Genomic DNA, 25,954 nt, shown 5'->3' with positions numbered 1-25,954 from the left:
TATATACATTATATCATGAAATCGTTTCCACTTTCTGTAAACTTGTTGCTTACACTATTCACATTCCAACTGAAGAATGTTTCATTGTTTTGTGTTGTGACAGACAATGTTTTGATTACTGCTGGAGCTTATGAGGTCAACACAATCGCGGGCACGGACAGAGCTGGTACGTCCGGTATTGTCAAACTATATTGCACAGGCAAACACTTGAACTTCAGTGATACCAGTTACGTTGCTGAAAACAGATTGGTCTAAAACTATTTTCATTATACACGAGATCCCTTTAACAAATGATAAGCAATCCGGTCTCTTCTTTGGGTAAGTTTGCATCTACATATGTGCTTCTATCTACTCATTGTTATGTAAGACGCGTTAACGCTTTGTACAGTGTTCCAGTCATATCACGGCGTGTCAGCTTAATGTGGGAGGGAAGCCCGAAGTGATGCAGGTCTCAGGCGTTTACCATTGTGGTAAAACCCACGAGCACGGGCATGGTGCTAACAAACCTAGAAACATTATCTGGCCGAATTGGGATTCGAACCCGCGATCATAGGTTTCTGGAGTGCCAACGGGACGGAACTCTGCACAGCGTGGCCCCCTTCATATATGATTAATTCATTATATTCGCATGTACATTTACCAATTTATGTAATATAACTAGTGTAAGCCTGTTTGCATGGCAAATTGTGTGAATTCTGTATATGCATGTAAGTAATGACGTTGAGATACGTTGTTTGCTTGTTTGTTTGTTTGTTTGTTGTTTAACGCCGCACTCAGCAATATTCCAGCTATATGTCGGCCAAAGGGGACGCAACCCTGCACAAAACTTTGAGACGCCTGTAAATGGACGTTAACTTAGGTAAGTCCCTTGTGCGGGACCCTAGCACAGCTTCTCATCCATAATGTTGCCTCCATAACATGTTCCTTCGTGAGAAATGTGCAGAACCTCCAGTGACACCGTCCACGCAGTGGTTCACTGTGGTAATCTTAAGTATACATGGGCGGTCGGGTAGCCTAGTGGTTAAAGCGTTCACTCGTCACGTCGATTCCCGACATGGGTACAATGTGTGAAGCCCATTTCTGGTGTCCCCCGCCGTGATATTGCTGGAATATTGCTAAAAGCGGTGTAAAACCATACTCACTCACTTAAGTAGACACGGGATCAACTTTGGTGGAAACTAAGCAACACTGGACAAACAGACTTTGAGTGTCTTTCTCCACAGACTCTCCGTGTTGAGCTTGTGCTATGCCTACTGTCCTGTAGACCTCATTATGAACTGAACGAAGTCACAATTCACCTGTAATGTGTCAGATATGTCAACCTAATGTGAAAAGTGCACTGATACAACATATACCTATGAACATTCAATAAAGCCATTATTTATTATCTGTGCCAATTAAAGAAGTCACGTCCCGACTTGGATACGATGTGTGAAGCCCATTTCCGGTGTCCCCCGCCGTGATATTGCTGGAATATTGCTAAAAGCGGCGTAAAATCATACTCACTCACTCACTCACGTCCCATTCTGTTTGTCACTACATGATTAAACTTCCATGGTCATTCCTGCATTCCGAGTAGCTGAATTGGTCAAGTGTAACTGCATTCATTACCTTGTGAATGTGAACAATTTAGCCACGCCCAGATATTACTTTCGTCACTGAGTACGGAATGTCGTGGAATTTCAATAATTATTACATCTGAGAGAAGTCTTTCTACTCACCTGTATCATCATGATGTTATCAGGCATAGTAATATTTTAGTGCTATTTATCGGCATCAAACATACTAACGCCGTCTTGAAACACTCACAGCGCCTTGATTCGCTGTGCAGAGTTGCGTCCCTTGGGTACGCCAGAAACCTATGATTGTGGATTCGAATCCCGGTTCGCCCATATTATGTTTCTAGGTTTGTCAGCACCATACCCGTGGTCGTGGTTTTCATCGAAGTGGTAAACGTCTGAGACCTGCATCACTTCGGGCTTTCCTCCCACATTAAGCTGACACGCCGTAATATAAATGGAATATTGTTAAAAGCGGCGTTAAACACAACTCACTCACTCACTCACTCATTTAGCTAAAAGGCATTCCTAAGGCTAACACCTGTCCCCGTGGTGATGAATATTAACCGTTGGTATGGTAATATTAATATTAAAACTTTCACTCTCATGTCCGTAAACGAGTTCCTTCAGTATGGCTGACTCTCTCTCATGGGGAGATGCCTCTATATGCAAAGAACACAAAACGGCGTGTCGGATTCCATTCCATTGCTCTATGCTGACATCCAAACGTCCTATATCCAAACTTTCCCCCTCGCTAACTCGGTCTTCTTGCTTGGAAATATGAAGAAATGCCACATTGTACATCAACTATAGTAGGACTAATCCCCCCCGACACACACACACACTCCCACCCCCACCCCCACCCCCACTCACACACACGCGCGCAATATAATACCCCTTTTCTAGTCTTCAATACACCGTGAATAACGGAAATCAATTCATGGTCACTGTTAAGAAAGGGAATGGCGCGGCGTACATGTTGTGCGTCTCTCTACTGTGACATCACTGCTACAGCGCACCCTATAGCAGGGATTTTGATATGCATACGTGCTGGTTGTGTGATCAGACAGTTGTTTGTTTCGTTGTCGACAACAGTGAAATTACATTATGACTTTTGCGGGGCGTAAATATGTACTTTGTATGACTATTTAACATGAAATTTAAATGTTTTGATTCAATAGATCACTTATAATTGTGAGTCCTGGTATCGTCAAATCTTAAGCTTGTTCATCCAAATGTATTGATTTGGGTAACGTAATTAATAACTACTGTGTATGTATCACAAATGCAGACATAAGACCACACGGGGATATTAATTACAGTATCACACGGAATATGTCCTCACCGTGAACACGTGCGTCCTGAGTGATGTCGATACTCAAGAACGGTAACTCCACCTGGCTTATGCACAAAATCTGGAGGAAACGATTATCACAGTCAGGAAAACGTGTGTTTATGTGAACATGTCGGGAACAGGTGATGCCACCGGAGGTTTGTGTAACCGTCTATAGATTAGTCTCGTGTGTATTACATGTAATTGGTTACAACAATTGCTACGTTATACCTTCATCGTGGCTACAACCGCCAGCTGTATAATATGAGGGATGACATTCACGTGAAAAATCGATCCCGGATAGGATGTACACCACATCTCGGCCATGATAAGTGAAGCAAGATAGTCGACTGAAATGTTGGCAGAGATAAGCAGCTTTCGCACATAATTTTTTAAGATATTATGTCGAATATGGGCGCCTAATGGATCAATTGTTTCTGATCACCAGTAGGCGATAACCTGAAGTGACACGTAGCTTCAACGGGTAACAGTTCATTGTTCGATTTGCCCTGGCAAGCCAACATTTAGTGGTTGGAGCGTCCTTCCTCAGCTAAAAATACACACGGGGACGGTTTGTTCTCTGTGAAGTAAGGCAAGGTGGATTGTGTTTACCGTTGCGATCAAGATTTGTGTATTCTATAGCGTGTGTTTGGCTGCTTGTACTAGTCGTGATTTGGGCTGTTTTTATAGTGCAAGCCCCCTATCGTGAGCCACCATACTTCAGTATAACATGGATACCCCACTCAGACACGTTACACAGACGCTCGATCCACCAGACCACAGAGGTAATATTCGCTTCTATAGCCCTACACGTTTTGTACGGAAGATTGTAATATTATTGTCGCGACATCTACCAACAAGTACTTTTGTGACTCGAACCAGAAAATGTTATTTTGTCATGTACATCATCATTTCTTTGAAGAAATTAAATGTTTTAAGCTGTGATTCGTGGTTATGAGCAGTGCATGGTGTGTATATAGAATACTAAACGGGCTCCCGTGTAATATCAATTTTAATGAAACGAGTGAATAGTTCTGGTGCCTGGCGAGCGAAAGCGAGTCAGATACCACAACTATTCACGAGTTTCATAAAATTGGTATTACACGGGAGCTCGTTTAGTATTATATTTATTACTTGCCATTTATGATGTTTTTAAGAATTGAACGTCAGTTTGGATGGGTTCATTGAAGTGTGAACGATTTAAAAGCGCTGGTTAAACTGTGAACCTCCGAGCTTGCGAGGATGTTCACACGAAAGTTTAACCAGCGCTTTTAAATCGTTCACACTTCAATGAACCCATCCAACACGTCCAAACTGACGTTCAATTCTTATAATTTCATGCGTTGTAGTTTACTGGTCTCTCCGAATAATATTGTAACAATGTTTGCTTAAATTGGTTTCGCCGAAGAACATTACAACAATGTTATTTTATCGGTATTTGCCGGCTCTCGGTCACATACGTTTCCCAACTCATACTCAGTTACTCAAAGAAAAATAGTTCTTTGGATATATACAACATAATCTAAAAATATGTCAACATAATTTCATTCTCTAAACAAATTTACTAACATTATTTGGGATAAATCAAATCTTAAAAATAGGTTACAGGAAGTTGAACAAAAATATATACTACATGACCTCGATGCACCGAGGCGAGGTCAATTTTCAAGGGCGGATTTATACATGACGTCACATAAGTTTGTAAAGAGGTGTATTTCGAGTCGAACGGGAGCATGGGGATGAAATTTATACTTACTGCTGTTGAAAATGACGTTCATGGAGCAGTTTTGGAAAACACCCCGACGCGTGAACCCTGGCACTTGCAAAATTGGGAATATCACCGATTTATGAATGTGTTGCTTGTGTGTGGAAAATCGCAAACCAATTCGGACGATGTGGAATGGACTTGTGGGGGTTGAACCGAGTGCTCTGAAACTTGTGTGTTTTTGTGTTAATTTTTAACGTCAGGGTGTGTTATATTTGGAGTCTGGGATTTGTCGCGTGTGCTGTAATACTTTGCTAAGCTGGTGTTTCTTGTCACCTGAGATGGACCTATTGTATGACCTGATGCCAGCTCCAGTACTGTGTCCCGTCATTCCTCCTGTGACGCCGCTTCTCGGCCTAAAATGCACGGAGAAGGTCGGCCAACTCAGAAACCAGAATAATTGATTTCTAATTCCGTCTACGGATATTTTCTCGACTCCGATGGCCAATCGATAAAACAGGTAGGCAAGTTTTGGTGTGTGTTTTTTTTTTAATTCAAGTTTCTTTCCTTACCTATTTACGTTTAATGGTATCTCAAAATCTTAGATCCCCTCCCCCTGATAAGATAGTAAATTGGATTTTAGTTTGGGATTGATTAGGGGCAGTCGCTTTGATCTGTGTCAGCGGCCACATCTGAGCAGGGTACGACATTGTTTTCATTGGTGCAAGATTCCTGTCATTTCCGAAAACAAGGCATCAAAGTCAATATCGCTCAATAAATCAAATTAGTTCACCTCAGTAATTTCTTCACTTGCGTTATTAGTATTGAAAGGTAACTATTCCATATCCAAATCATCGCAAGGACAATCCATTTTGTTTCATGTAGCAGCTAGACGACATCAATAACCAGAACCAAAGCATTTATTTATTTATAAGTCAGATGAAATGTTACAAGACCAGGCAAACACTAAATTATTATATTGCTGATAAATGCAGGTATTAAAAAGAAAATAGAAAAACGAGTTGATCGTAAACACCGATCGAGAATTCGGGGAAACCCCGGAAAGTAGTTCCGGCAAAAGTTCACACGATCAATTTCACAAAAAAATTGTTCACATCGTGTGAGCTTTTTCTGTCCGTCCACAGCTAGGTGTGTGAACTCCAAATATCAGATCACGTGACGACCCCTTCAGCCAATCAGCCTGAAAGAAACAGTGTAAACTTCAAAGTATCAAATTATTTAGAATTATACTGTTGAGTGTGAATAGGCTGACACCTACACGATCCATGGCATAATCCAATTGAGTTTAACAGAATACTTCTTCAAACACGTCAAATGTTCAAACGTATGAATTTAATATCGTACAATGGTCCACCTATAAAATTCAGGCGTCCGTCCCACAAAACTATGGTAGCGCTAAGGCTATCGCAACTCACATACTTTAACTTTGACTAACGACTGTCGTTGCGATCGCCTTGTTGAACGGGGCCTTGCACCTCAAAGTTTACAATCGCATCACAATTAGGAGATAAATATTTCGTTTTGTAAGATTTGCGTGATGTTATGCTGAATGGATGTACGGAAATTTCATTTGAACACGACGCCGTAAGGCGGAGTGTTCAAATGAAAAATTTCCGTACATCCATTCAGCATAACATCACGCAAATCTTACAAAACGAAATATTTATCGACATTGTAACATGAACGTTAATTAAATCGATATTTAGGAGGAACTAATTTACTGAGCGCATGACACAACAAAACTGTCGTTAGTAATACGTCTCCTCGTGCTCACCTTCGAAAAGATGCATGATATGGGGTGCCGCGAAACCGATCAATGGTTTCGAGGTACTCCAATAATGAGGGTCCATTTTACGAAAGGGGTGGTCACATGTTCAAGCTCATTTCTCAGTAAATAAACAAACAGGAAATATCACAAATTCAATTCTTTATCACAGTTCCTCATCTTACTTGTAATTTGTAGTTATGCGTAACTATGAAATACAAATAATCAAAATTAGAAAAGACGTACATACTGTTTGGCCCCTGTACAAGATAGTGTCAACTCGCCTGAAACTGAGGTGGTGACAAGAGACGTCAAACGTGCGAAATTTCAGACATGCAGCTTAGCTGGGATTGAAAAAGTTGTTTACTGTTACAGTGGAATAACATATGTGAGAGAGGCCGTGGAAATTAGCAGAAGAATTAACCTGGAAATTACTCACGGGAGCAGTGGACAGTGGCAGGATATTTGTATCTATGACAGGTACCAAATTACGTTCGTTAGCGAGCTGCTGCTGTCTCTGAAAAATGTTCGAATAATGTCGTTTTTGAGACGAGCTCGAGTCAATGGAATACGACTTCAACGATTCATCGGATTTGTGGCCGGTAATTCTGCAAATCTCGCGATTCAATACCTGCGTTTGACAGTAAAGTGACGGCAGTTTGCAGTGTGAAATTCCCGGTCTTGGATAATGTTTATGCTGCGCTCAAATGGCGGCCCCCTGATGTGCCTGTGTATGGCAGCACGCAACCCAACAAAACTCGATTTTGAGTAAAGTTCTCCCTCAGCATTTCTGACTTGGGCATAAAAGAACCTCAGTCTCTCATTCAGTTGAAAAGCAGGAAGCTCTTCGAACGTGGGTTCAAAACCTCGGAAACCAAGCCATTCTGGAAGTGAAAAGATTGCCTTGTTCAGGGTACAAATGTGACGGTAAGTGGGAGTATTTCGTTATTATTACGGTGTCGTGTTTAAATGAAATTTCCGTATATCCATTTAGTATAACATATCTCAAATCTTACAAAACGAAATATTTAATTTATGTTAAGATTTTGGTCAATCTCGTTATATTATTGCCAATTTTTGCGATGACACATTGGTCACGCTTTACATTGCTATTATGGCAATGGTGTAAGGGAGGTAACTCTCGCTGATGTTGATCGAATCTGCGTAGGATTTTTTTTTTATTTGTTTATGTATTCTTTTATGTTTCAATGGCTTACGTCGAAATATTTTAACTCCCAGTAGATTTGGAGAGGTTCCTATCCACGATGTCCTGTACTGCTTTTGTATCAAGGGACGCGAAGCGGTGACTGGACGCTTGAACTTTGGGCTCTACGGAAACGCTGGCTGTATTTCCTAGTTCGGGGGCCATCTCAGAACGGTTTTCAGCTTCAACAGCTTTTTGTGGGTTATAATAAGAACAAAATTAGGTGGATGTATGAAAGTCATTATAGAGTTGCAATAAATGTTTTTTACTCTGTTAAAAATTGATTTTGTTTTGTTTTTTCCTTTGGCCAAGCCCAAGAAAATTACATTATTTATGATTATGATTTTGTAATTAATGGACAAAGGTAAATTTCATTTACCTTCAAATTCTTGTATTATCTCAGAAAATGTCTCGTCGCCCCATTCACTCAATATTTCATCGAAATCTCCGATGTGGAAATCAGGGTAAATTTCCATCTGTTCCTCCATGTTGATGATTTCAAAAATAGTTCCATTAATTAATGTATACATACACGGTGATGAGACCCCAAAAACTCAGCGATGTTATGCTCATTCGACAACACTTTTTAACCAATCAGATCAGGGAACATACCTACATTTATGTTACAATTACGCATAACTACAAATTACAAGTAAGATGAGGAACTGTGATAAAGAATTGAATTTGTGATATTTCCTGTTGTTTGTTTATTTCCTGAGAAATGAGCTTGAACATGTGACCACCCCTTTCGTAAAATGGACCCTCATTATTGGAGTACCTCGAAACCATTGATCGGTTTCGCGGCACCCCATATCATGCATCTTTTCGAAGGTGAGCACGAGGAGACGTATTACTAACGACAGTTTTGTTGTGTCATGCGCTCAGTAAATTAGTTCCTCCTAAATATCGATTTAATTAACGTTCATGTTACAATGTCGATAAATATTTCGTTTTGTAAGATTTGCGTGATGTTATGCTGAATGGATGTACGGAAATTTTTCATTTGAACACTCCGCCTTACGGCGTCGTGTTCAAATGAAATTTCCGTACATCCATTCAGCATAACATCACGCAAATCTTACAAAACGAAATATTTATCTCCTAATTGTGATGCGATTGTAAACTTTGAGGTGCAAGGCCCCGTTCAACAAGGCGATCGCAACGACAGTCGTTAGTCAAAGTTAAAGTATGTGAGTTGCGATAGCCTTAGCGCTACCATAGTTTTGTGGGACGGACGCCTGAATTTTATAGGTGGACCATTGTACGATATTAAATTCATACGTTTGAACATTTGACGTGTTTGAAGAAGTATTCTGTTAAACTCAATTGGATTATGCCATGGATCGTGTAGGTGTCAGCCTATTCACACTCAACAGTATAATTCTAAATAATTTGATACTTTGAAGTTTACACTGTTTCTTTCAGGCTGATTGGCTGAAGGGGTCGTCACGTGATCTGATATTTGGAGTTCACACACCTAGCTGTGGACGGACAGAAAAAGCTCACACGATGTGAACAATTTTTTTGTGAAATTGATCGTGTGAACTTTTGCCGGAACTACTTTCCGGGGTTTCCCCGAATTCTCGATCGGTGTTTACGATCAACTCGTTTTTCTATTTTCTTTTTAATACCTGCATTTATCAGCAATATAATAATTTAGTGTTTGCCTGGTCTTGTAACATTTCATCTGACTTATAAATAAATAAATGCTTTGGTTCTGGTTATTGATGTCGTCTAGCTGCTACATGAAACAAAATGGATTGTCCTTGCGATGATTTGGATATGGAATAGTTACCTTTCAATACTAATAACGCAAGTGAAGAAATTACTGAGGTGAACTAATTTGATTTATTGAGCGATATTGACTTTGATGCCTTGTTTTCGGAAATGACAGGAATCTTGCACCAATGAAAACAATGTCGTACCCTGCTCAGATGTGGCCGCTGACACAGATCAAAGCGACTGCCCCTAATCAATCCCAAACTAAAATCCAATTTACTATCTTATCAGGGGGAGGGGATCTAAGATTTTGAGATACCATTAAACGTAAATAGGTAAGGAAAGAAACTTGAATTAAAAAAAAAACACACACCAAAACTTACGGCGTCGTGTTCAAATGAAATTTCCGTACATCCATTCAGCATAACATCACGCAAATCTTACAAAACGAAATATTTATCTCCTAACTATGAAATACAAATAATCAAAATTAGAAAATACGTACATACTGTTTGGCCCCTGTACAAGATAGTGTCAACTCGTCTGAAACTGAGGTGGTGACAAGAGACGTCAAACGTGCGAAATTTCAGACATGCAGCTTAGCTGGGATTGAAAAAGTTGTTTACTGTTACAGTGGAATAACATATGTGAGAGGCCGTGGAAATTAGCAGAAGAATTAACCTGGAAATTACTCACGGGAGCAGTGGACAGTGGCAGGATATTTGTATCTATGACAGGTACCAAATTACGTTCGTTAGCGAGCTGCTCCTGTCTCTGAAAAATGTTCGAATAATGTCGTTTTTGAGACGAGCACGAGTCAATGGAATACGACTTCAACGATTCATCGGATTTGTGGCCGGTAATTCTGCAAATCTCGCGATTCAATACCTGCGTTTGAGAGTAAAGTGACGGCAGTTTGCAGTGTGAAATTCCCGGTCTTGGATAATGTTTATGCTGCGCTCAAATGGCGGCCCCCTGATGTGCCTGTGTATGGCAGCACGCAACCCAACAAAACTCGATTTTGAGTAAAGTTCTCCCTCAGCATTTCTGACTTCGGCATAAAAGAACCTCAGTCTCTCATTCAGTTGAAAAGCAGGAAGCTCTTCGAACGTGGGTTCAAAACCTCGGAAACCAAGCCATTCTGGAAGTGAAAAGATTACCGTGTTCAGGGTACAAATGTGACGGTAAGTGGGAGTATTTCGTTATTATTACGGTGTCGTGTTTAAATGAAATTTCCGTATATCCATTTAGTATAACATATCTCAAATCTTACAAAACGAAATATTTAATTTATTTTAAGATTTTGGTCAATCTCGTTATATTATTGCCAATTTTTGCGATGACACATTGGTCACGCTTTACATTGCTATTATGGCAATGGTGTAAGGGAGGTAACTCTCGTAGGAATTTTTTTTTATTTGTTTATGTATTCTTTTATGTTTCAATGGCTTACGTCGAAATATTTTAACTCCCAGTAGATTTGGAGAGGTTCCTATCCACGATGTCCTGTACTGCTTTTGTATCAAGGGACGCGAAGCGGTGACTGGACGCTTGAACTTTGGGCTCTACGGAAACGCTGGCTGTATTTCCTAGTTCGGGGGCCATCTCAGAACGGTTTTCAGCTTCAACAGCTTTTTGTGGGTTATAATAAGAACAAAATTAGGTGGATGTATGAAAGTCATTATTGAGTTGCAATAAATGTTTTTTACTCTGTTAAAAATTGATTTTGTTTTGTTTTTTCCTTTGGCCAAGCCCAAGAAAATTACATTATTTATGATTATGATTTTGTAATTAATGGACAAAGGTAAATTTCATTTACCTTCAAATTCTTGTATTATCTCAGAAAATGTCTCGTCGCCCCATTCACTCAATATTTCATCGAAATCTCCGATGTGGAAGTCAGGGTAAATTTCCATCTGTTCCTCCATGTTGATGATTTCAAAAATAGTTCCATTAATTAATGTATACATACACGGTGATGAGACCCCAAAAATTCAGCGATGTTATGCTCATTCGACAACACTTTTTAACCAATCAGATCAGGGAACATACCTACATTTATGTTACAATACCCGATGACGCATGTGTTGAATTTTGTTGCAAGATCCATCGGCGAAACAATGCCATGTGACGTCAGCCTAGCAACAGGGTTGCTGGGGTCATCGAGTGTGCATAAGCTATTACAATTTTTTTTAATAACTTTGATAGATTGGTTGTGAGTGACATTATTTGTTGATTGCACAGATATTATTAACCAACATACAGTAAACTACGGTTATAACGAACACGCTTATAACGAAATGACCGATATAACGAACTTATTTTTTAGTCCCGGCCATTTGTTGTATATATATGCTGCATATGTGCCTATAACGAACTACGGTTATAACGAACTAAAATTAGTGGTCTGTTTGAGTTCGTTAGAACTGTAGTTTACCGTAACCAACTATGTAACATTGCAATGTGTGAAAGGGAACAGGAATTCGAAATGATGTCATGAATAATTAAAATATTCGATTCTGATTGGTCAAACCACACAAAATGTGAACTCAACTCATACCGCTTCAAACAATATCTTTGCCAACACAAAACTGTTCGAGTTGTTTTTTGTCATTGCGGAATAGAGACGCGAATACTGTGTTCTCAATATAGAGCTAAATAACCTGTAGATTTAACTCCGCTTAACTTAGATCGAAATACTCACGCGGTTCGCTCGGTTCAATTTAGCGCGATTAGGTCTACGCACAACCTGGCTGAACCCACAGTCTGTTTATCTCCTGCCAAACCTCACCTTATCAATAGTAACACAGAGATTATTACCAGAGTTGCACAATACCGGTAGGAAAAGGCGAATGTCTAATTGTCGTACGTACATGCTGGTAAACAGTTGACTTGCCTTTGCATGTGTTTGTGACGGGTGGGACTGGGAACGCTCACCTTTTCGCGAACACCTGGGTCCACTTGCACAAAACGATCTTAGCGCTAAGACTATTGTAAGCCTATGTTAAAGTATGGGAGTTAAGATCATCTTCGCGCTAAGATCGCTTTGTGCAAGTGGACCCTGGTATCATCTCTAATTGATAGTGATTCATAAACACATGCTCGTGATATAGTCGGAATCGTACAATCGACACTGCTTTACGCAGAATGTTCTATTGGATATGTATAGCGGCCATGATGTCCCGTGATGGGATTCGAACCACGGACCTTCTGATCAGAGGTCGGACGCCTTGAACACATGACCAAAGTGGTTAACCCCGTCAGCAAGCTGACAAGGTAAGGATGTCATCTGTGGGATGACTCCACGCCCTGCTACATACTCCCCAGTCAGCAAAAGGTACGTTCCGGGTCGCACAGTAGGGTACTGAGGCTTATTTTGCTCAAATTTAATAAGAACGTGCTCAGCCCCACGTTGGGTGCCAATTTTGTAGCGGCCATAAAATTTCCGAGTCCCGTGATGGGATTCGAACCACAGACCTTCTGATCAAGGGTCGGACGCCTTGTCCACATGACCAAAGAGGTTAACCCCATCAGCAAGCTGACAAGGAAAAGATGTCATCTGTGGGATGACTCCACGCCCTGCTACAGATGTAAAGGGTTTTGTCTCTTTATTAAAGGATACATTACAACATGTTTCAGATGAAGGGCCCCCGCCTTGGTACCGCTCCACCCGATATTTCATAGCTTTCATTAGCTCCTTCGGCATGGCGAATACATTCCTTCAACGCGGCGACCTCAGCATGGCAATTGTCTGCATGGTCAACCACACTGCGGTGGACATTCTAAAATACGGTCATTCAGTGAACGACAATGCCACCATCTCCACCAACGACACAACGAGATATCTGTACATGGGAATCAACACAACCTCCAACATAAGATTGACGAGCAATGCCACTGATGGTGAATCTCCATACCGTTCATGTGGCACTCCAACATTTGATGACAATGCACAGGAGCGTGAGGTAAGCATAATTCATATTGACTCTCCATTTCTTCATCTGTCAATTAATATTCCGGTAATGACTGAATTCTATCGCTATTGTATATATTACTATGAATATGAATCCCACAAGCCATTCGTAAGTTATTAATGAATACGAATAGAAATCATACTTAAGGCATAAATGAATAGGAATCCTACAAACATGCCTATTGTGTGGATGACTACGTGGTAATAGGACCCATGAAGATCCATGGTAGAACAGGGCCCCGTTCCTCAAAGCGACCTTAGCACTAAGGTGATCGTAACTCTCCTACTTTAACATAGGCTTACGATCATCGTAGCTCTAAGATCGCTTTGAGGAACAAGGTCCAGGTCTTTAAGCAACCCAGGTGCGACACGAATTGACTGAACAACAAATCAGCTAGGAATACATCCTGCGTTTCAAAAGGTAGCGTTTTAATGACTGAAATTCGATTTATATCTGACAGTGATGTCATTTTAAGTACACTTAAAATGTTTCGTCCTGTGAATAGCCCGTCAAGTTTATTGTATTTAAATAATCCACCACACAGTTAGAACACGCATCGAAAGACCTGATTTTGAAACGTCCTCCACGTGTCTACCATCAAACCGTTTGAAAGCGTTACTGAGGCCTTGCATTTTGGAACAAGGATCAAACTAGATTTGAGCAAGAGTCGTATGGTGCTTTTGGTAGAAGTTTTGGTAGAACAAGCGTGCTCGATCGTTCCTCAAAAGTTCTGAATTGGAGACACCGAAGGCTGGAACTGCCAGAATACTGCTCGACCTAAAGGGAACGTTGGCTCCTTGAAAGTTGAAGTCTTCCTTCCTGGCGTACAGTCTTGTGTGGAGTTGTTTGATAGGCATTACTTAGAAGCTGATGGATGAAAAAGTAGAGATAATTCTAATGTGCCTTGCTTGACAACGGTATAAGGATCTATACCGAAACGTCGCCTTTACAGCAAATAACGAAGTAAATATCCATAAATTATCTCTACTTTGTAGGGAGTTTTTTGGCACTCTGATTCTGAACATGCTTATCTAAATGAGACGTCCTCATTGGTCTTTTTTTCAAGTTCAGGTGGTTTAAAAAGTGGGTAAATCAGTTGGTAAATCAGATGGTGGTTCAGGTGGGTAAATCAAAGGCAGGAATGCACTCATGCGACTTTCGAATGATCAGATCAGCTCCACAAATCAGTATGTAACCCTTTCAATATACCAAACCGCTTCCTGTTGGTCCCGTCAAACATGTTAAGTACAGATGTATCTTCCACCCATGAACATTACATATATTCATTCATGAAAGTCTAGTGCTTGTTTGAATGACAGTTTGTAACTCTTTTTTGCCCCGCGAAGATCCGGGGTAGAATAGTTCTTCAGCAACCCGTGCTTGCAGTAAAAGGCGACTATGCTTGTCGTGAGAGACGACTAACGGGATCGGGTGGTCAGCCTCACTTACTTGTTGATACATATCCATCGTATCCCAATTGCTTGGATCGATGTTCATGATGTTAATCACTGGATTGTCTGGTGAATTTTCTATTATTTTCAGACAGCCGTCATGTAGCTGGAGTATTGCTGAGTGTGGCGTTAAACAACAAAGAAGCAAACAAACAATAGTATATCTTTTACTGATGTATCTTCAAACAGGATGGGGAGCTGGTGTGGGACAAGCAGGCACAGGGCCTCGTGCTTGGAGGGCTTTTCTGGGGCTACATGACTCTCCAGATTTTCTGCTCAATTCTTATCCAACGATGGGGATCAAAGAAAGTGGTGGCGACTGGGATGTTCTTCATGTCAATACTCACGTTGTTGACGCCGGTCACAGCCTGGTGGTCCCCCTGGGCATTGCTCGTACTCAGAGCAATTATGGGTGTCTTTAACGTTAGTGTCATTTTATCAATGGAAGTTGAATGTTTACATTTTGCTGATATAATTATTTGATATCTAATGGTTATTTAAATATACCGATCCACCGATATATGTCCATGGTATCAGTTGAATATCTCATGTACTCTTCTGATTGAACTGGGCGGTGGGGTAGCCAAGCTGTTAAAACTTTCGCTCGTCACGCTGAAGTTGTTGTTGTTTATGGTTTTGTTGTTTAACGCCGCACTCAGCAATATTCCAGCTATATGACGGCAGTCTTTAAATAATCGAGACTGGACCAGACAATCCAGTGATTAATATCATGAGCATCGATCCACGGAATAAGGATCGATGACATGCATCAACCAAGTCAACGAGACTGACCACCCGATCCCGTTAGTCGACTCTTACGAAAAGCATAGTCACCTTTTACGGCAAGCGTGGGTGGCTGAAGACCTGTTCTACCTCGGCTCTCCACGGGTCTCACGCCGAAGTCCTAGGTTCGATTCCCAACATAGGCACAATGTACACTAGAGTGCAAAAGGTTGTTATCGTGTTCTGCAGAAAAGTTGCGAATAATTCGCGGATAATTCACAGACAGTCCCTTTTCTGTAAAATCCAAACAACAGGTCTTCTTCTATGGATTAAAGAAAATAGTTTTTGTACCATAATTAACCAAATTATATGTGAGATCCGGGTTAGAGTAGGTCTTCAGCAACAGCCGTAAAAGGCGACTATACTTGTCGTAAGAGGCAACTATACTTGTCGTAAAAGGCGACTATACTTGTCGTAAGAGGCGACTGACGTCAGTCTCGCTGACGTGGTTGATGCATGTCATCGTATCCCAATTGCGTAGGTCGATGCTCACTTGGTTGTCTGGTTAGATTCGATTATTTACATACAAAGAAACAGATCAAGTTATGTGATATATCTCGCTAATAGACCGCTTATTATAGGGTTTTACTATTCCTGGTCTGTTTGCTGTCTGGGGAAAATGGGCGCCTCCGACAGAACGAAGTCGTCTCATATGCATCACATACTCCGGCAACATATCAGCAACTGCTCTAGTGTTTCCTCTATCAGCGTACCTCTGCAAGGTGAACTTTGCCGGAGGATGGCCCTCAGTGTTCTATCTCTATGGTAAGCATCATATGCGTCTGACTCTCTTTATACCCCCGGGGTAGATCTAGAATAGTTCCTCAGCAACCCATCCTTGTCGTAAGAGGCGACTGACGAGATCAGATGGTCAGGACCTTGTTGGTGCATGTCATCGTATCCCAATTAAGTAGATCGATCATCATGATGCCAATCACTGGATTGTCTGGTCCAGACTCGATTATTTACATACCGCCGTCATATAGTTGGAATACAGTAAACTACGTTTACAACGAACACGTTTATAACGAACTGATGGATATAAGGAAGTTATTTTTAGTCCCGGCCATTTGATGTATATATGCTGTATATATGCTTATAACGAACTACGGTTATTACGAAGTAAAATTAATGGTCCCTTTGAGTTCGTAATAACCGTAGTTTACTGTAGTGCTGAGTGCGGCGTTAAACAAGAAACAAACAAGCTCATTGTACCCTGCCCCAAGCGTAGTGGCATGGTGTTGCAATTTGTTCGACTTCCACTGCGGTGAGAACTGTTTTCAATGATATGTAGGCCCATGACCGTGAATACAGTAAACAGATTTAAATTGAATTGAACAATGCAATCCCCAACCTCTCTTCAAACGCTTTTAAGAACATGCAATATGTTGAGGACCTGCTCATCTGCTTTTGAAGGCAATTCATGCCTCCCCGATGATAAATTACACCACTGACACACAGTTTTAGTAATAATATTCCCAGTAATAACAGCTAAATTCATTCAAAAATCAAAATCTGCGTGTGCATAGTCAATGACAACCTGATAATTGTCTTTAAATGAATAAACAATATTTGAAATGCTGAGTAAGTATGCTATAATTTATATAAGTAAAATCAAACATATCGCTCAGTCAATTATATGACAGTCGGTAAAGATTTTTATGTGGTTATTCCACTTGCTACCATTGTCAATGCATATGACTACTACAATGCTACTTGCTTTTGTATTTCTGCTTGCAAGTGAGTTTCGAGGGTTGCTTCATGCCTTCTGAGCCCTACATGGAAAGACGTGACATAAAGACATTAAAATAATCACCTTCCACTTTGATACATTTTTTGCGGAACAAATCACCACTGGCGGAAAGTGTCTGGTGAACAAAGTCCAACGTTACGGCAATAGAAGAATAGGACTATGGAATGAAATCTGTATATCACCGAATTTGAATTGTTGTCATCCAGATGATGCCTCATTTTCTTTCATACTGTGATTGAGTGAGTATGTTCTTTTACGCCGCTTTTAGCAATATTCCAGTACTAACATGGCGGGGGACAAAAGAAATGGGTTTCTCACATTGTACCCATGTGGGGAATCGAACCAGGGTCTTCGGAGCAAACGCTTTCACCACAAGGCTACTCCACAGTATCCACACAAACATAGGGCCAATTAAGTGTGTGAGGTGGGTATATTGTGACACTCCTAGTGTCTATAGCTTCTTGCACTTATTTCATGCAGCCTCATTGACATTCCGGGCGGTCGGGTAGCCTAGTGGTTAAAGCGTTCGCTCGTCACGCCGAAGACCCGGGTTCGATTACCGACATGGGTGCAATGTGTGAAGCCTATTTCTGGTGTCCCCCGCCGTGATATTGCTGGAATATTGCTAAAAGCGGCGTAAAACCATACTCACTCACTAACTCATTGACATTCATACTCTACATAATACTACAAATACAGTTTGACAGCTATTTGCAAATGAAGCATATTGATATTTCGATTCAACATATTTTATTGACAATCAATAGGATTGGAGTTTATTTAATCCTTTCCTTTTAAAAAAACACAATGATTGGTGTATCACCACATGAAATCACGAGGCAATATGGTATTATATGTACCTGCGAGTCTGACCTTCTGTCTGCATATGTTTCTTGGCGAAAATAAAATTACCAGGATTGCGAAGCCCATTTCCTGTGCAATGATTTGCGAATATTATATTAAACATTGATATTGGGATTCACGACTGATTTCTCAAGATCAACATCTCTATTAACGTTTAAGGAAAAAACGTCTTGTCTCGTGTGTATGCATGTACATGTGTGTTGTAACATGATCTCATTAAAATGTGATCGCGGTGTTGCGGGTATCCTAGTCAAATATTTGACAACATTAAAGTTGACTTTCATTAATATATTTTATATTCATGAATATATTTATCACATATCGGCGGTGACACACAGTCAAATCATAACATGTTATATCCAAATATAATCAAATAACATGTATTTACATGTACCTCTGAGTCGTAAAGATCCGGGGTAGAACAGGTCTTCAGCAACCCATGGACTGTGCTTGTCATAAGAGGGATCGGGCGGTCAGGCTCGCTGATAATGTTGATGCATGTCATTTGCATGGGCCGATGCTCATTATGTCCATCACTGGATTGTCTGGTCCGGTCTCGATTATTTACAGACCGCCGTCCTATATCTGGAATATTGCTGAGTGCGGCGTTAAACAAACGAGCATAAAACATGTATGTACCATGGTTCTGCATATGTATGATGCATGTGTTTATCATTGAGCTGCATGTTGGACAGTAGACTAGCCTCGTGGTTTACGCGTTCACTCATAACACCGATATCTGGTGTCCGCCGCCGCCGTGGTTGTGTTGAAAAGCGGCGTTAAACCTGTCTGGGGCACTCAGCAGGATGTCTTGTGTAAACTATATTATTTTCAGATGTCTTGTGTAAACGATATTATTTTCAGATGTCTTGTGTAAACGATATTATTTTCAGGTGGGGGCACGGGTAGCCCAGTCGTCTAAGGCGCCGCGATTCGCTGTGCAGAGTTGCGTCCCTTGGTCAGGCCAAAAACCTATGATTATGGGTTCGAATCCCGTCTCGCCCCGATTATGTTTCTTGGTTTGTCAGCACCATACCCGTGCTCGTGGGTTTCACCGAAGTGGTAAACGTCTGAGATCTGCATCACTTCGGGCTTTCCTCCCACATTAAGCTGACACGCCGTGATATAACTGGAATATTGTTAAAAGCGGCGTTAAACCCAACTCACTCACTCTCTATTTTCAGGTGTCCTAGGCTTATTGTGGACGTTCATCTGGATGTTCTGCATGTACGATGAACCGGCACACCATCCTAGAATACACCCCAAGGAATTGCAGTATATAGAAGCAGCACTCGGAAGGTCGACCAAGAAAGACGTGTCAGTGAGTCAATACATCTTTCTCTAATAACCATCTATAAGCTATTTTGTACGTCTACTCGAGAAAAATGATTTGAATATGGAAGATCATTTGGTTAACTTCCACATATAAACTATTTTGAGATAATCATAAACATTTGTGACAATGTGAGTCTGGCAATAAAGAGATTAAGAAACAAGAAAAGTTAGTGTATTTTTATTCTTAACAAGAGTGAAATATGGGATTAAAGTCGCATTCAATTTCATTTCATCACATAACGACGTGCATACCACAATTACTAGTCCCTGTTTTATCTCCATTATGGTGACCATCAGGCAGGGAAGCAACAAGTACCATCTTTTAATGTATTTTGAGTAATGCGGACAAAAGATCGAACCGGTTTATTGATGCGCTATGCAAGATTGAAGAATATATTAAGTATGCCTTGTATTTGTGCAGTCGTTAGAATATGTGTTGTGTGCTTGACTGCGTGAATACAGTCGCTCCATCTTTCAAGCATGAATCATTAACACACAGAGAAATCACTAATGCACACAATACAGCAAATATATCAATCAGAAATATTCAAGCAATAATAGGTCAAGATTTAGCCCGCAAAGCTACTTATTAAGTACATAATTACTAATTACTAATAATTTGGTTACTTTCACATGAACTGTATGACCGTATGTATGATCGAATGTAACTGTAAAGGTTTAGCAGTTCTGTGTTTTCTGTACTCTAGGGAGCGAGGATGTGAAACATATGCAGGCAATTCAATATGAGTGAGTCAGTGAATTTGGTTTAACGCCGTTTTAAACATCATTTGGTGTATTTCGTGGCGCGTCGGCTTCGTTTGGGAAAATGAAGCCTGTACGTTTACCACTTCAGTGAAAAGCACGAGCATATACATAGTGCTGACAAACCTAGAGTCATAATTAGGGAATCTAGGATTTGAACCTTTGATTACAGGTTTTACACGCCCAGAGGACGTTTCCCTTCACAGCGAATTGCAGCGCCTGTGACGATAGGTTCACCCGTGCGCACTACACCCCCGCCCACCCGCACCCACTCCCACTCCCACTCGAAGCACTGACCTGAGCTTCCAATGTTACAAATAGGGACAAAGGGATATTTCAATTGTTTTTCCGATTTGTTTATTTTTCTATTGATGTATGATTTCTTTCACAATATCAACAGCTCATCTGTATATATCTTGAATCGTATGGAGCCCTTCAAAAGACCTTTTCAACAATGAGGATTTATTTTACCGTTATTAGTCCAGTGTCTTGTTTTCAATTTCAGGTACAAATACCTACTCCATGGGTAGATATATGCACGTCTTTGCCCTTCCTTGCTATAGTATGTGCTCAGGTGACCTATAACTGGAGCATCTTCCTCATGATGTCCAACCTACCTATCTACATGAAGGAAGTACTGCGCTTCGACATTAAATCGGTCAGTGGATATACTGAAACCTTGAATATTCAAATATGAAAGTAAACAATCAGAAAAGATAGGGCTGCTGGGTCTTGGACCTACATGTTGTTTTTGAAAAAAAAACCTACTTGCCACATTGTAGTTTTTGTAGTAGTCCCAGCCATATTTTTTTTTTTTAATTTCAAGCACTTTATGGGTGCATTTATTTTTTTCAATTTGAACAATTGTATAATTGGATCAACAACTATATCAACCAGGATGCCAACTGTTACAGAACATTGTCAACACAAATGATTAATTTACCACATTTGTCGTACGATATCTCAACGGAAACGAAGCATCAGGAACTTAAATCCATATTAGAATTTTGTTGGTAGACTGTTCATATAGTGTTCAATAAGCTCATATGAATTTGTGGTGTATTTAAATATGAATTATTTCTTCCTGCTAATGAGTGAGTGAATAAGCATGCATTCACGCCATTTCGGTAGTATTTCAGCAATATCACGGCTGGGGCCACCAGAAATTGACTTCACACGTTGTACCCAAGTGGGGAATCGAACCAGGGTCTTATGCGTGACGCGCGAACGCTTTCATCATTAGGCTACAAGGGGTTTCATCCCATATGAGGAATTGTACCCACTATATCCATGTGTAGCCATGCGAGGAATCGAATCCCTGTTCAGCGTGACTGACCAACCAATTGCCTGGCTATTCACGTTGGAATTTATTTATGATATTCCCAAGCATATCATTAAGGAGAGTTTTAAGAAAAGTAATATATTGTTATCTACTATTCTATTTCACACATCGGTCGTTGTACGCTAACAAGACAACTATTGTTTGAATCATGTGAAACATGGAAGCCATACTGGCATCTGTTCTCAACCTCGAACAACAAGGAAGATGTCGAATGAAGTAATTTCAACGCTTTAATTGGTACATGTGAACAAAAGCATGATCATCTCAAGGTTAAGAAAATATGTGAATTACTGCCGGATGACGGGCAACAATTAGCGACAAAGCGATGCATGATGGACTACATTAAACATTTCAGAATAGCTGGTTATTCCAGAACCATCACAAGCTGTTATGGCAAAGGGGATTCGATTAGAAATATACTCACACTCAAAAGAAACGCAAGTCGGGTATGCAGTATACATGTTATTTATTCTCAACAGTAAAGACAAGAAATGCTAATAGGGCAAGACTGACAAAAAATTGACTGAAGACAGTTTAATGGATTGAAAGCCAGATGACATAATTGTTTTTTTCAAATGTTAAGGGCTTACACAGTTTCGGGTCAATACCCAAAATGTCAGTCAATACCTGGTGTGACCACCATTAGCATTGATCACTGCCACACATCTCCTGTACATTGAGTGGATCAGACGATTTGTGAAGGCTCTAGGGATCCTCCTGCACACATCCAGAGCAGCTGTGTGTAGTTCATTGGCAGTTGTAGGGACTGGGCGCACATTGGGCAGACGCCTTTGAACCTCATCCCACAAGTGTTCGATGGGGTTCAGATCAGGGCTGAGGGCTGGCCACGGTAGAATACGGATGTTGTGTTGTTGCAGAAAGGCCATTGTAGCTCTCGCAACATGGGGACGAGCGTTGTCCTGCTGGAAAATGTGTTGTTGATGTTGTGCAAAAAATGGAACAACGTGGCGTCTGATCACTTGGTCGATATACCGCTGAGCAGTGACGCCCTGTCCCCGACCTTGACCAACATTCAGAAAGTACATGGGTCCAAGTCTCGCATTAAGTCCAATCCCTGGCCATATGACTGTATGACTGGAATACTGTTAAGAGCGGCGTTAAACCCAACTCATTCAAACTCATCTTGTATTAACAGAATGGCGTATATTCCTTCATCCCTTATCTGGCCATGTTCCTCGTAATTCTTCTCGGGTCATTATGTGCAGATGCTCTCATAGAGAAACAGTTACTAAGTGTAAAATATACAAGGAAACTCATGACAGTCATAGGTAAGTACGTGTTTTCCGTAGCTACAAGAAATGATTTTATAGAAAAATATAATTATGGAACAGTGTTTAGTCTAGACAAAAGTCTCCATTTTGGATCACTGTGAAACCTTTATACAAGATTTGTAATTGCTAATCCAAAATGGTCAGGTTGTTTATGCGATTTAGGCTTATAAGAGCATATTTTTCAAAGATGAGAAATACATTTCGTCAACGAGAAGTCATTTCTGCCATTGTCCAATTTAGTAACCCCTGCTGCTGCTGCTGCTGGCAATTTGAACTTTGATTCACAGTGTCCACAGATGTAATCCAGTGCCTACTTTCAGGTCATCTTGTTCCTGGCATGTTGTTGATCGTACTGAGCTATCTAGACTGCACCCAGAGTCACATCGCTGTGGCCGTTCTGACGTTAGCCATCGGCCTTGGCGGTTTGGCCTTCTGTGGAATCTTGGTCAACTTCTATGATATCGCGCCTGTATTTGCCACCAAAATTATGACTGTTTCCAACGCCGTGAGCATGATTCCTGGAATACTGGTGCCCTATGTTGTTGCCGAGGTCACGAAAGATGTAAGAAGCATGTTTCTCTTGGCGTAATTTTACAGAAAATGGTTATCAGAAAGAACAACGTTAATTAACACATAGAACGAACATATGAGTATTTCGTGTGTGTGCTTCTTTATTTATGGATTGACTGTGTATTGTTTTCGGTTCATTGAGGTATGAATCGAAAAACCGATTTGCAAACTGTATGAATCCGCGTAGCCGATTCTTACAAAAGTTTGCACATCGGTTTTTCGATTCATACCTCAATGAACCGAAAAATACATAGTCAAAGCTTATAATTAAATTCGACAACGAAAACATATAATAGTTTAACCAAAAACAGTTGTTTATATAAAATTAGACCAAAATGACGAGATTGATAAACATCCCCGGTGACATGAATCAGGTGATTGTTTAATTTATGCACATAACTTGACACGCCCACTCAGTCAGTAGCCAATCAACAGAGAGTAGGATTAAAGAAAATTTCATAGGACACGTCAATCAAGGAAAGAGGCGAGAAGAACTGCAACTGTCAGGCTGTAACGAGCCGGATCAAATATGTCCGGGAGAAGGCGGCTGTTTCAAATGACATACAGTAAACTACGGTTATAACGAACTCAAAGGGACTACTAATTTTAGTTCGTTATAACCGTAATTCGTTATAAGCATATATACAGCATAACTACAGCAGATAGTCGGGACTAAAAAGTTAGTTCGTTATATCCGTTAGTTCGTTATAAGCGTGTTCGTTATAACCGTTGTTTACTGTAGTCAGTTACCGCCAGATTCGAACATTAGTTCCCTGAGAACGGGAAGACCTAGTTGGGAAAATGCTAGTTAGAAATGAAACCCGAAGAAATGAAAGTTGTGGCACCGAGGCGAGCGTGACAAAAATAGGCGAGCGAGTCTGCACATTTTTCATTCCTTCTCGGCCTTCGGTCTCAAGGATTGTATGGACAAGGAATATGCGTGAATTTCGCTAAATACCCACTGCATGGCGATACACGTGAGCGGAAAGGGAATTCCCTCTCATGTAATATTAGGATTCCCCGACATTCCGTAGTAATAAAAGTAGTCCGCTTCGGTGGGCGTGGCTTACTTTTTTACATTCATTGGGAAATGAATGCAATAACACGTGACCAATTCAGCTAATCAGAATGCAGGAATTTCAATGAACACAAGGAAAATTTAATAATATGTACTTGATAGTCTAAGATCGTGTGATAAAGGTTTAGAGCAAGGTTGTGAACAACATACTAGTATATAGGTAAAAGTTTAAACATATTTATTGATCATCTGTTTTAATGTCTTGCAAGTGATTTATATTTAGATCTATGGATATGTTCATTCTATAACATTTTCGTGCAGTATGTCCAGGAAAATCCTCCACCGCCAACTCTTAAACACATTTTTTTTATTGTTATTCACTCTGATTCGCACAGATGATTGTTTTATTGCTCGGCTTTCAGAAAACTAGAGAACAGTGGCAGATAGTGTTTTTCCTGACCGCCGGTCTGCTTGGGATCGGAACTGTTGCGTACCTAATTCTTGGACAGGGTCACGTACAGAAGTGGGCGGTCATCCGGGATACACCTGAGGAAGAAATAGCTCTTCCTTCTTAATGATCAACCTGCAACACGCCATTTCAGAGTATATGAGCAGATACAAATAATTCCGACCCCGCCTGCTGGAATATTGCTAAAAGCGGCGTAAAACCATGCTCACTCAATCGAAATTCCGGCATGAGTTATTCACTAAATGATTATATATTTTGCAACACTTTGCATATAAACTCAGTTGCCATGGACACCGTGTTGTTTTAGTCAAATGGTATTGTATTTGTACATTGTTGATTTGTTTGCATGTTTTGGAAATAAAAGGCAATTATATTTTAGTGATAACATATGTTCTTGTTTTTAATTTTACGAAATGCTTGCATGGTTCTATAGTTTCTAGAATAATGTGAAATATGGGATGAGAGCAGCTGCAGTAACATTGTCTACATGTTTAGTTCTTCATGCTCAAATGAGCATATATAAATAGTGAATAATATGCTATCGTAGGCTTATAAAAATATGAAATGACATTACAGAATGCAGATATGGATTATGCTTTCGACAATAATCAAACTTCCCCGACACTGTATGTAATTTGTTTGTTGTCTATTTGTTCGTTGTTTAACGCCGCACTCAGTAATATGACGTCGGTATGTAAATAATCGAGTCTGGACCTGGAAATCCAGTGATTGACATCATGAGCATCGATCCACGCAATTTGGATGCGATGACATGCATCAACCAAGACAGCGAGCCTGATCACCCTATCCCGACAAACATAGTCGCCTTTTACGGCAAGAATGGGTTGCTGAAGACCTATTCTATCCCGGATCCTCACGGGTCGTATGTATTTAATACACGTGTGATGGAACCATTAATGCCTTCTGTGTCATACCAATTCATATTACGTCTCTGCAAAATCATATATTTTTCATAAATATGTATTATTAATATCCATGATCACAACTGGAATGCTCACAACGTGTTCGTTGATT

The 25,954-nt window shown here is 40.4% G+C and overlaps 1 protein-coding gene across 2 annotated transcripts; it reads left to right on the top strand.

The window, feature by feature from the left end:
• Positions 1-2,768: 2,768 nt before the first annotated feature.
• On the top strand, positions 2,769-25,276 carry LOC139465317 (uncharacterized transporter slc-17.2-like). Of its 2 annotated transcripts, none has more exons than XM_071247013.1 (9): positions 2,769-3,050; positions 12,946-13,271; positions 14,921-15,154; positions 16,096-16,279; positions 19,316-19,452; positions 20,734-20,886; positions 22,727-22,859; positions 23,183-23,424; positions 24,873-25,276. In XM_071247013.1, exons 1-9 carry the CDS (start codon positions 3,023-3,025, stop codon positions 25,023-25,025), a joined length of 1,590 nt encoding a protein of 529 aa, XP_071103114.1. In that variant the 5' UTR covers positions 2,769-3,022; the 3' UTR covers positions 25,026-25,276. The 2 variants fall into 2 exon arrangements, with proteins under 2 accessions (XP_071103114.1, XP_071103113.1); XM_071247012.1 differs by lacking the exon at positions 2,769-3,050 and adding an exon at positions 3,471-3,677.
• The last annotated feature ends 678 nt before the right edge of the window (positions 25,277-25,954 follow it).

Source organism: Haliotis cracherodii, unplaced genomic scaffold, assembly GCF_022045235.1.
Source record: "Haliotis cracherodii isolate W230 unplaced genomic scaffold, xgHalCrac1.p SCAF_18, whole genome shotgun sequence".
NCBI classification, from domain to species: Eukaryota; Metazoa; Mollusca; class Gastropoda; order Lepetellida; family Haliotidae; genus Haliotis; species Haliotis cracherodii.
The sequence above is the reverse complement of the archived record's forward strand: the minus strand, read 5'-3'. Positions and strand labels throughout refer to the sequence as shown.

Bases quoted from the DNA above. Each gene is read 5' to 3' on its own strand.
- LOC139465317 (XM_071247012.1), top strand. From the start codon at position 3,623: ATGGATACCCCACTCAGACACGTTACACAGACGCTCGATCCACCAGAC. The intron at 13,272-14,920 runs GTAAGCATAATT...ATCTTCAAACAG, and splicing joins ACAATGCACAGGAGCGTGAG to GATGGGGAGCTGGTGTGGGA. The intron at 15,155-16,095 runs GTTAGTGTCATT...CGCTTATTATAG, and splicing joins CAATTATGGGTGTCTTTAAC to GGTTTTACTATTCCTGGTCT.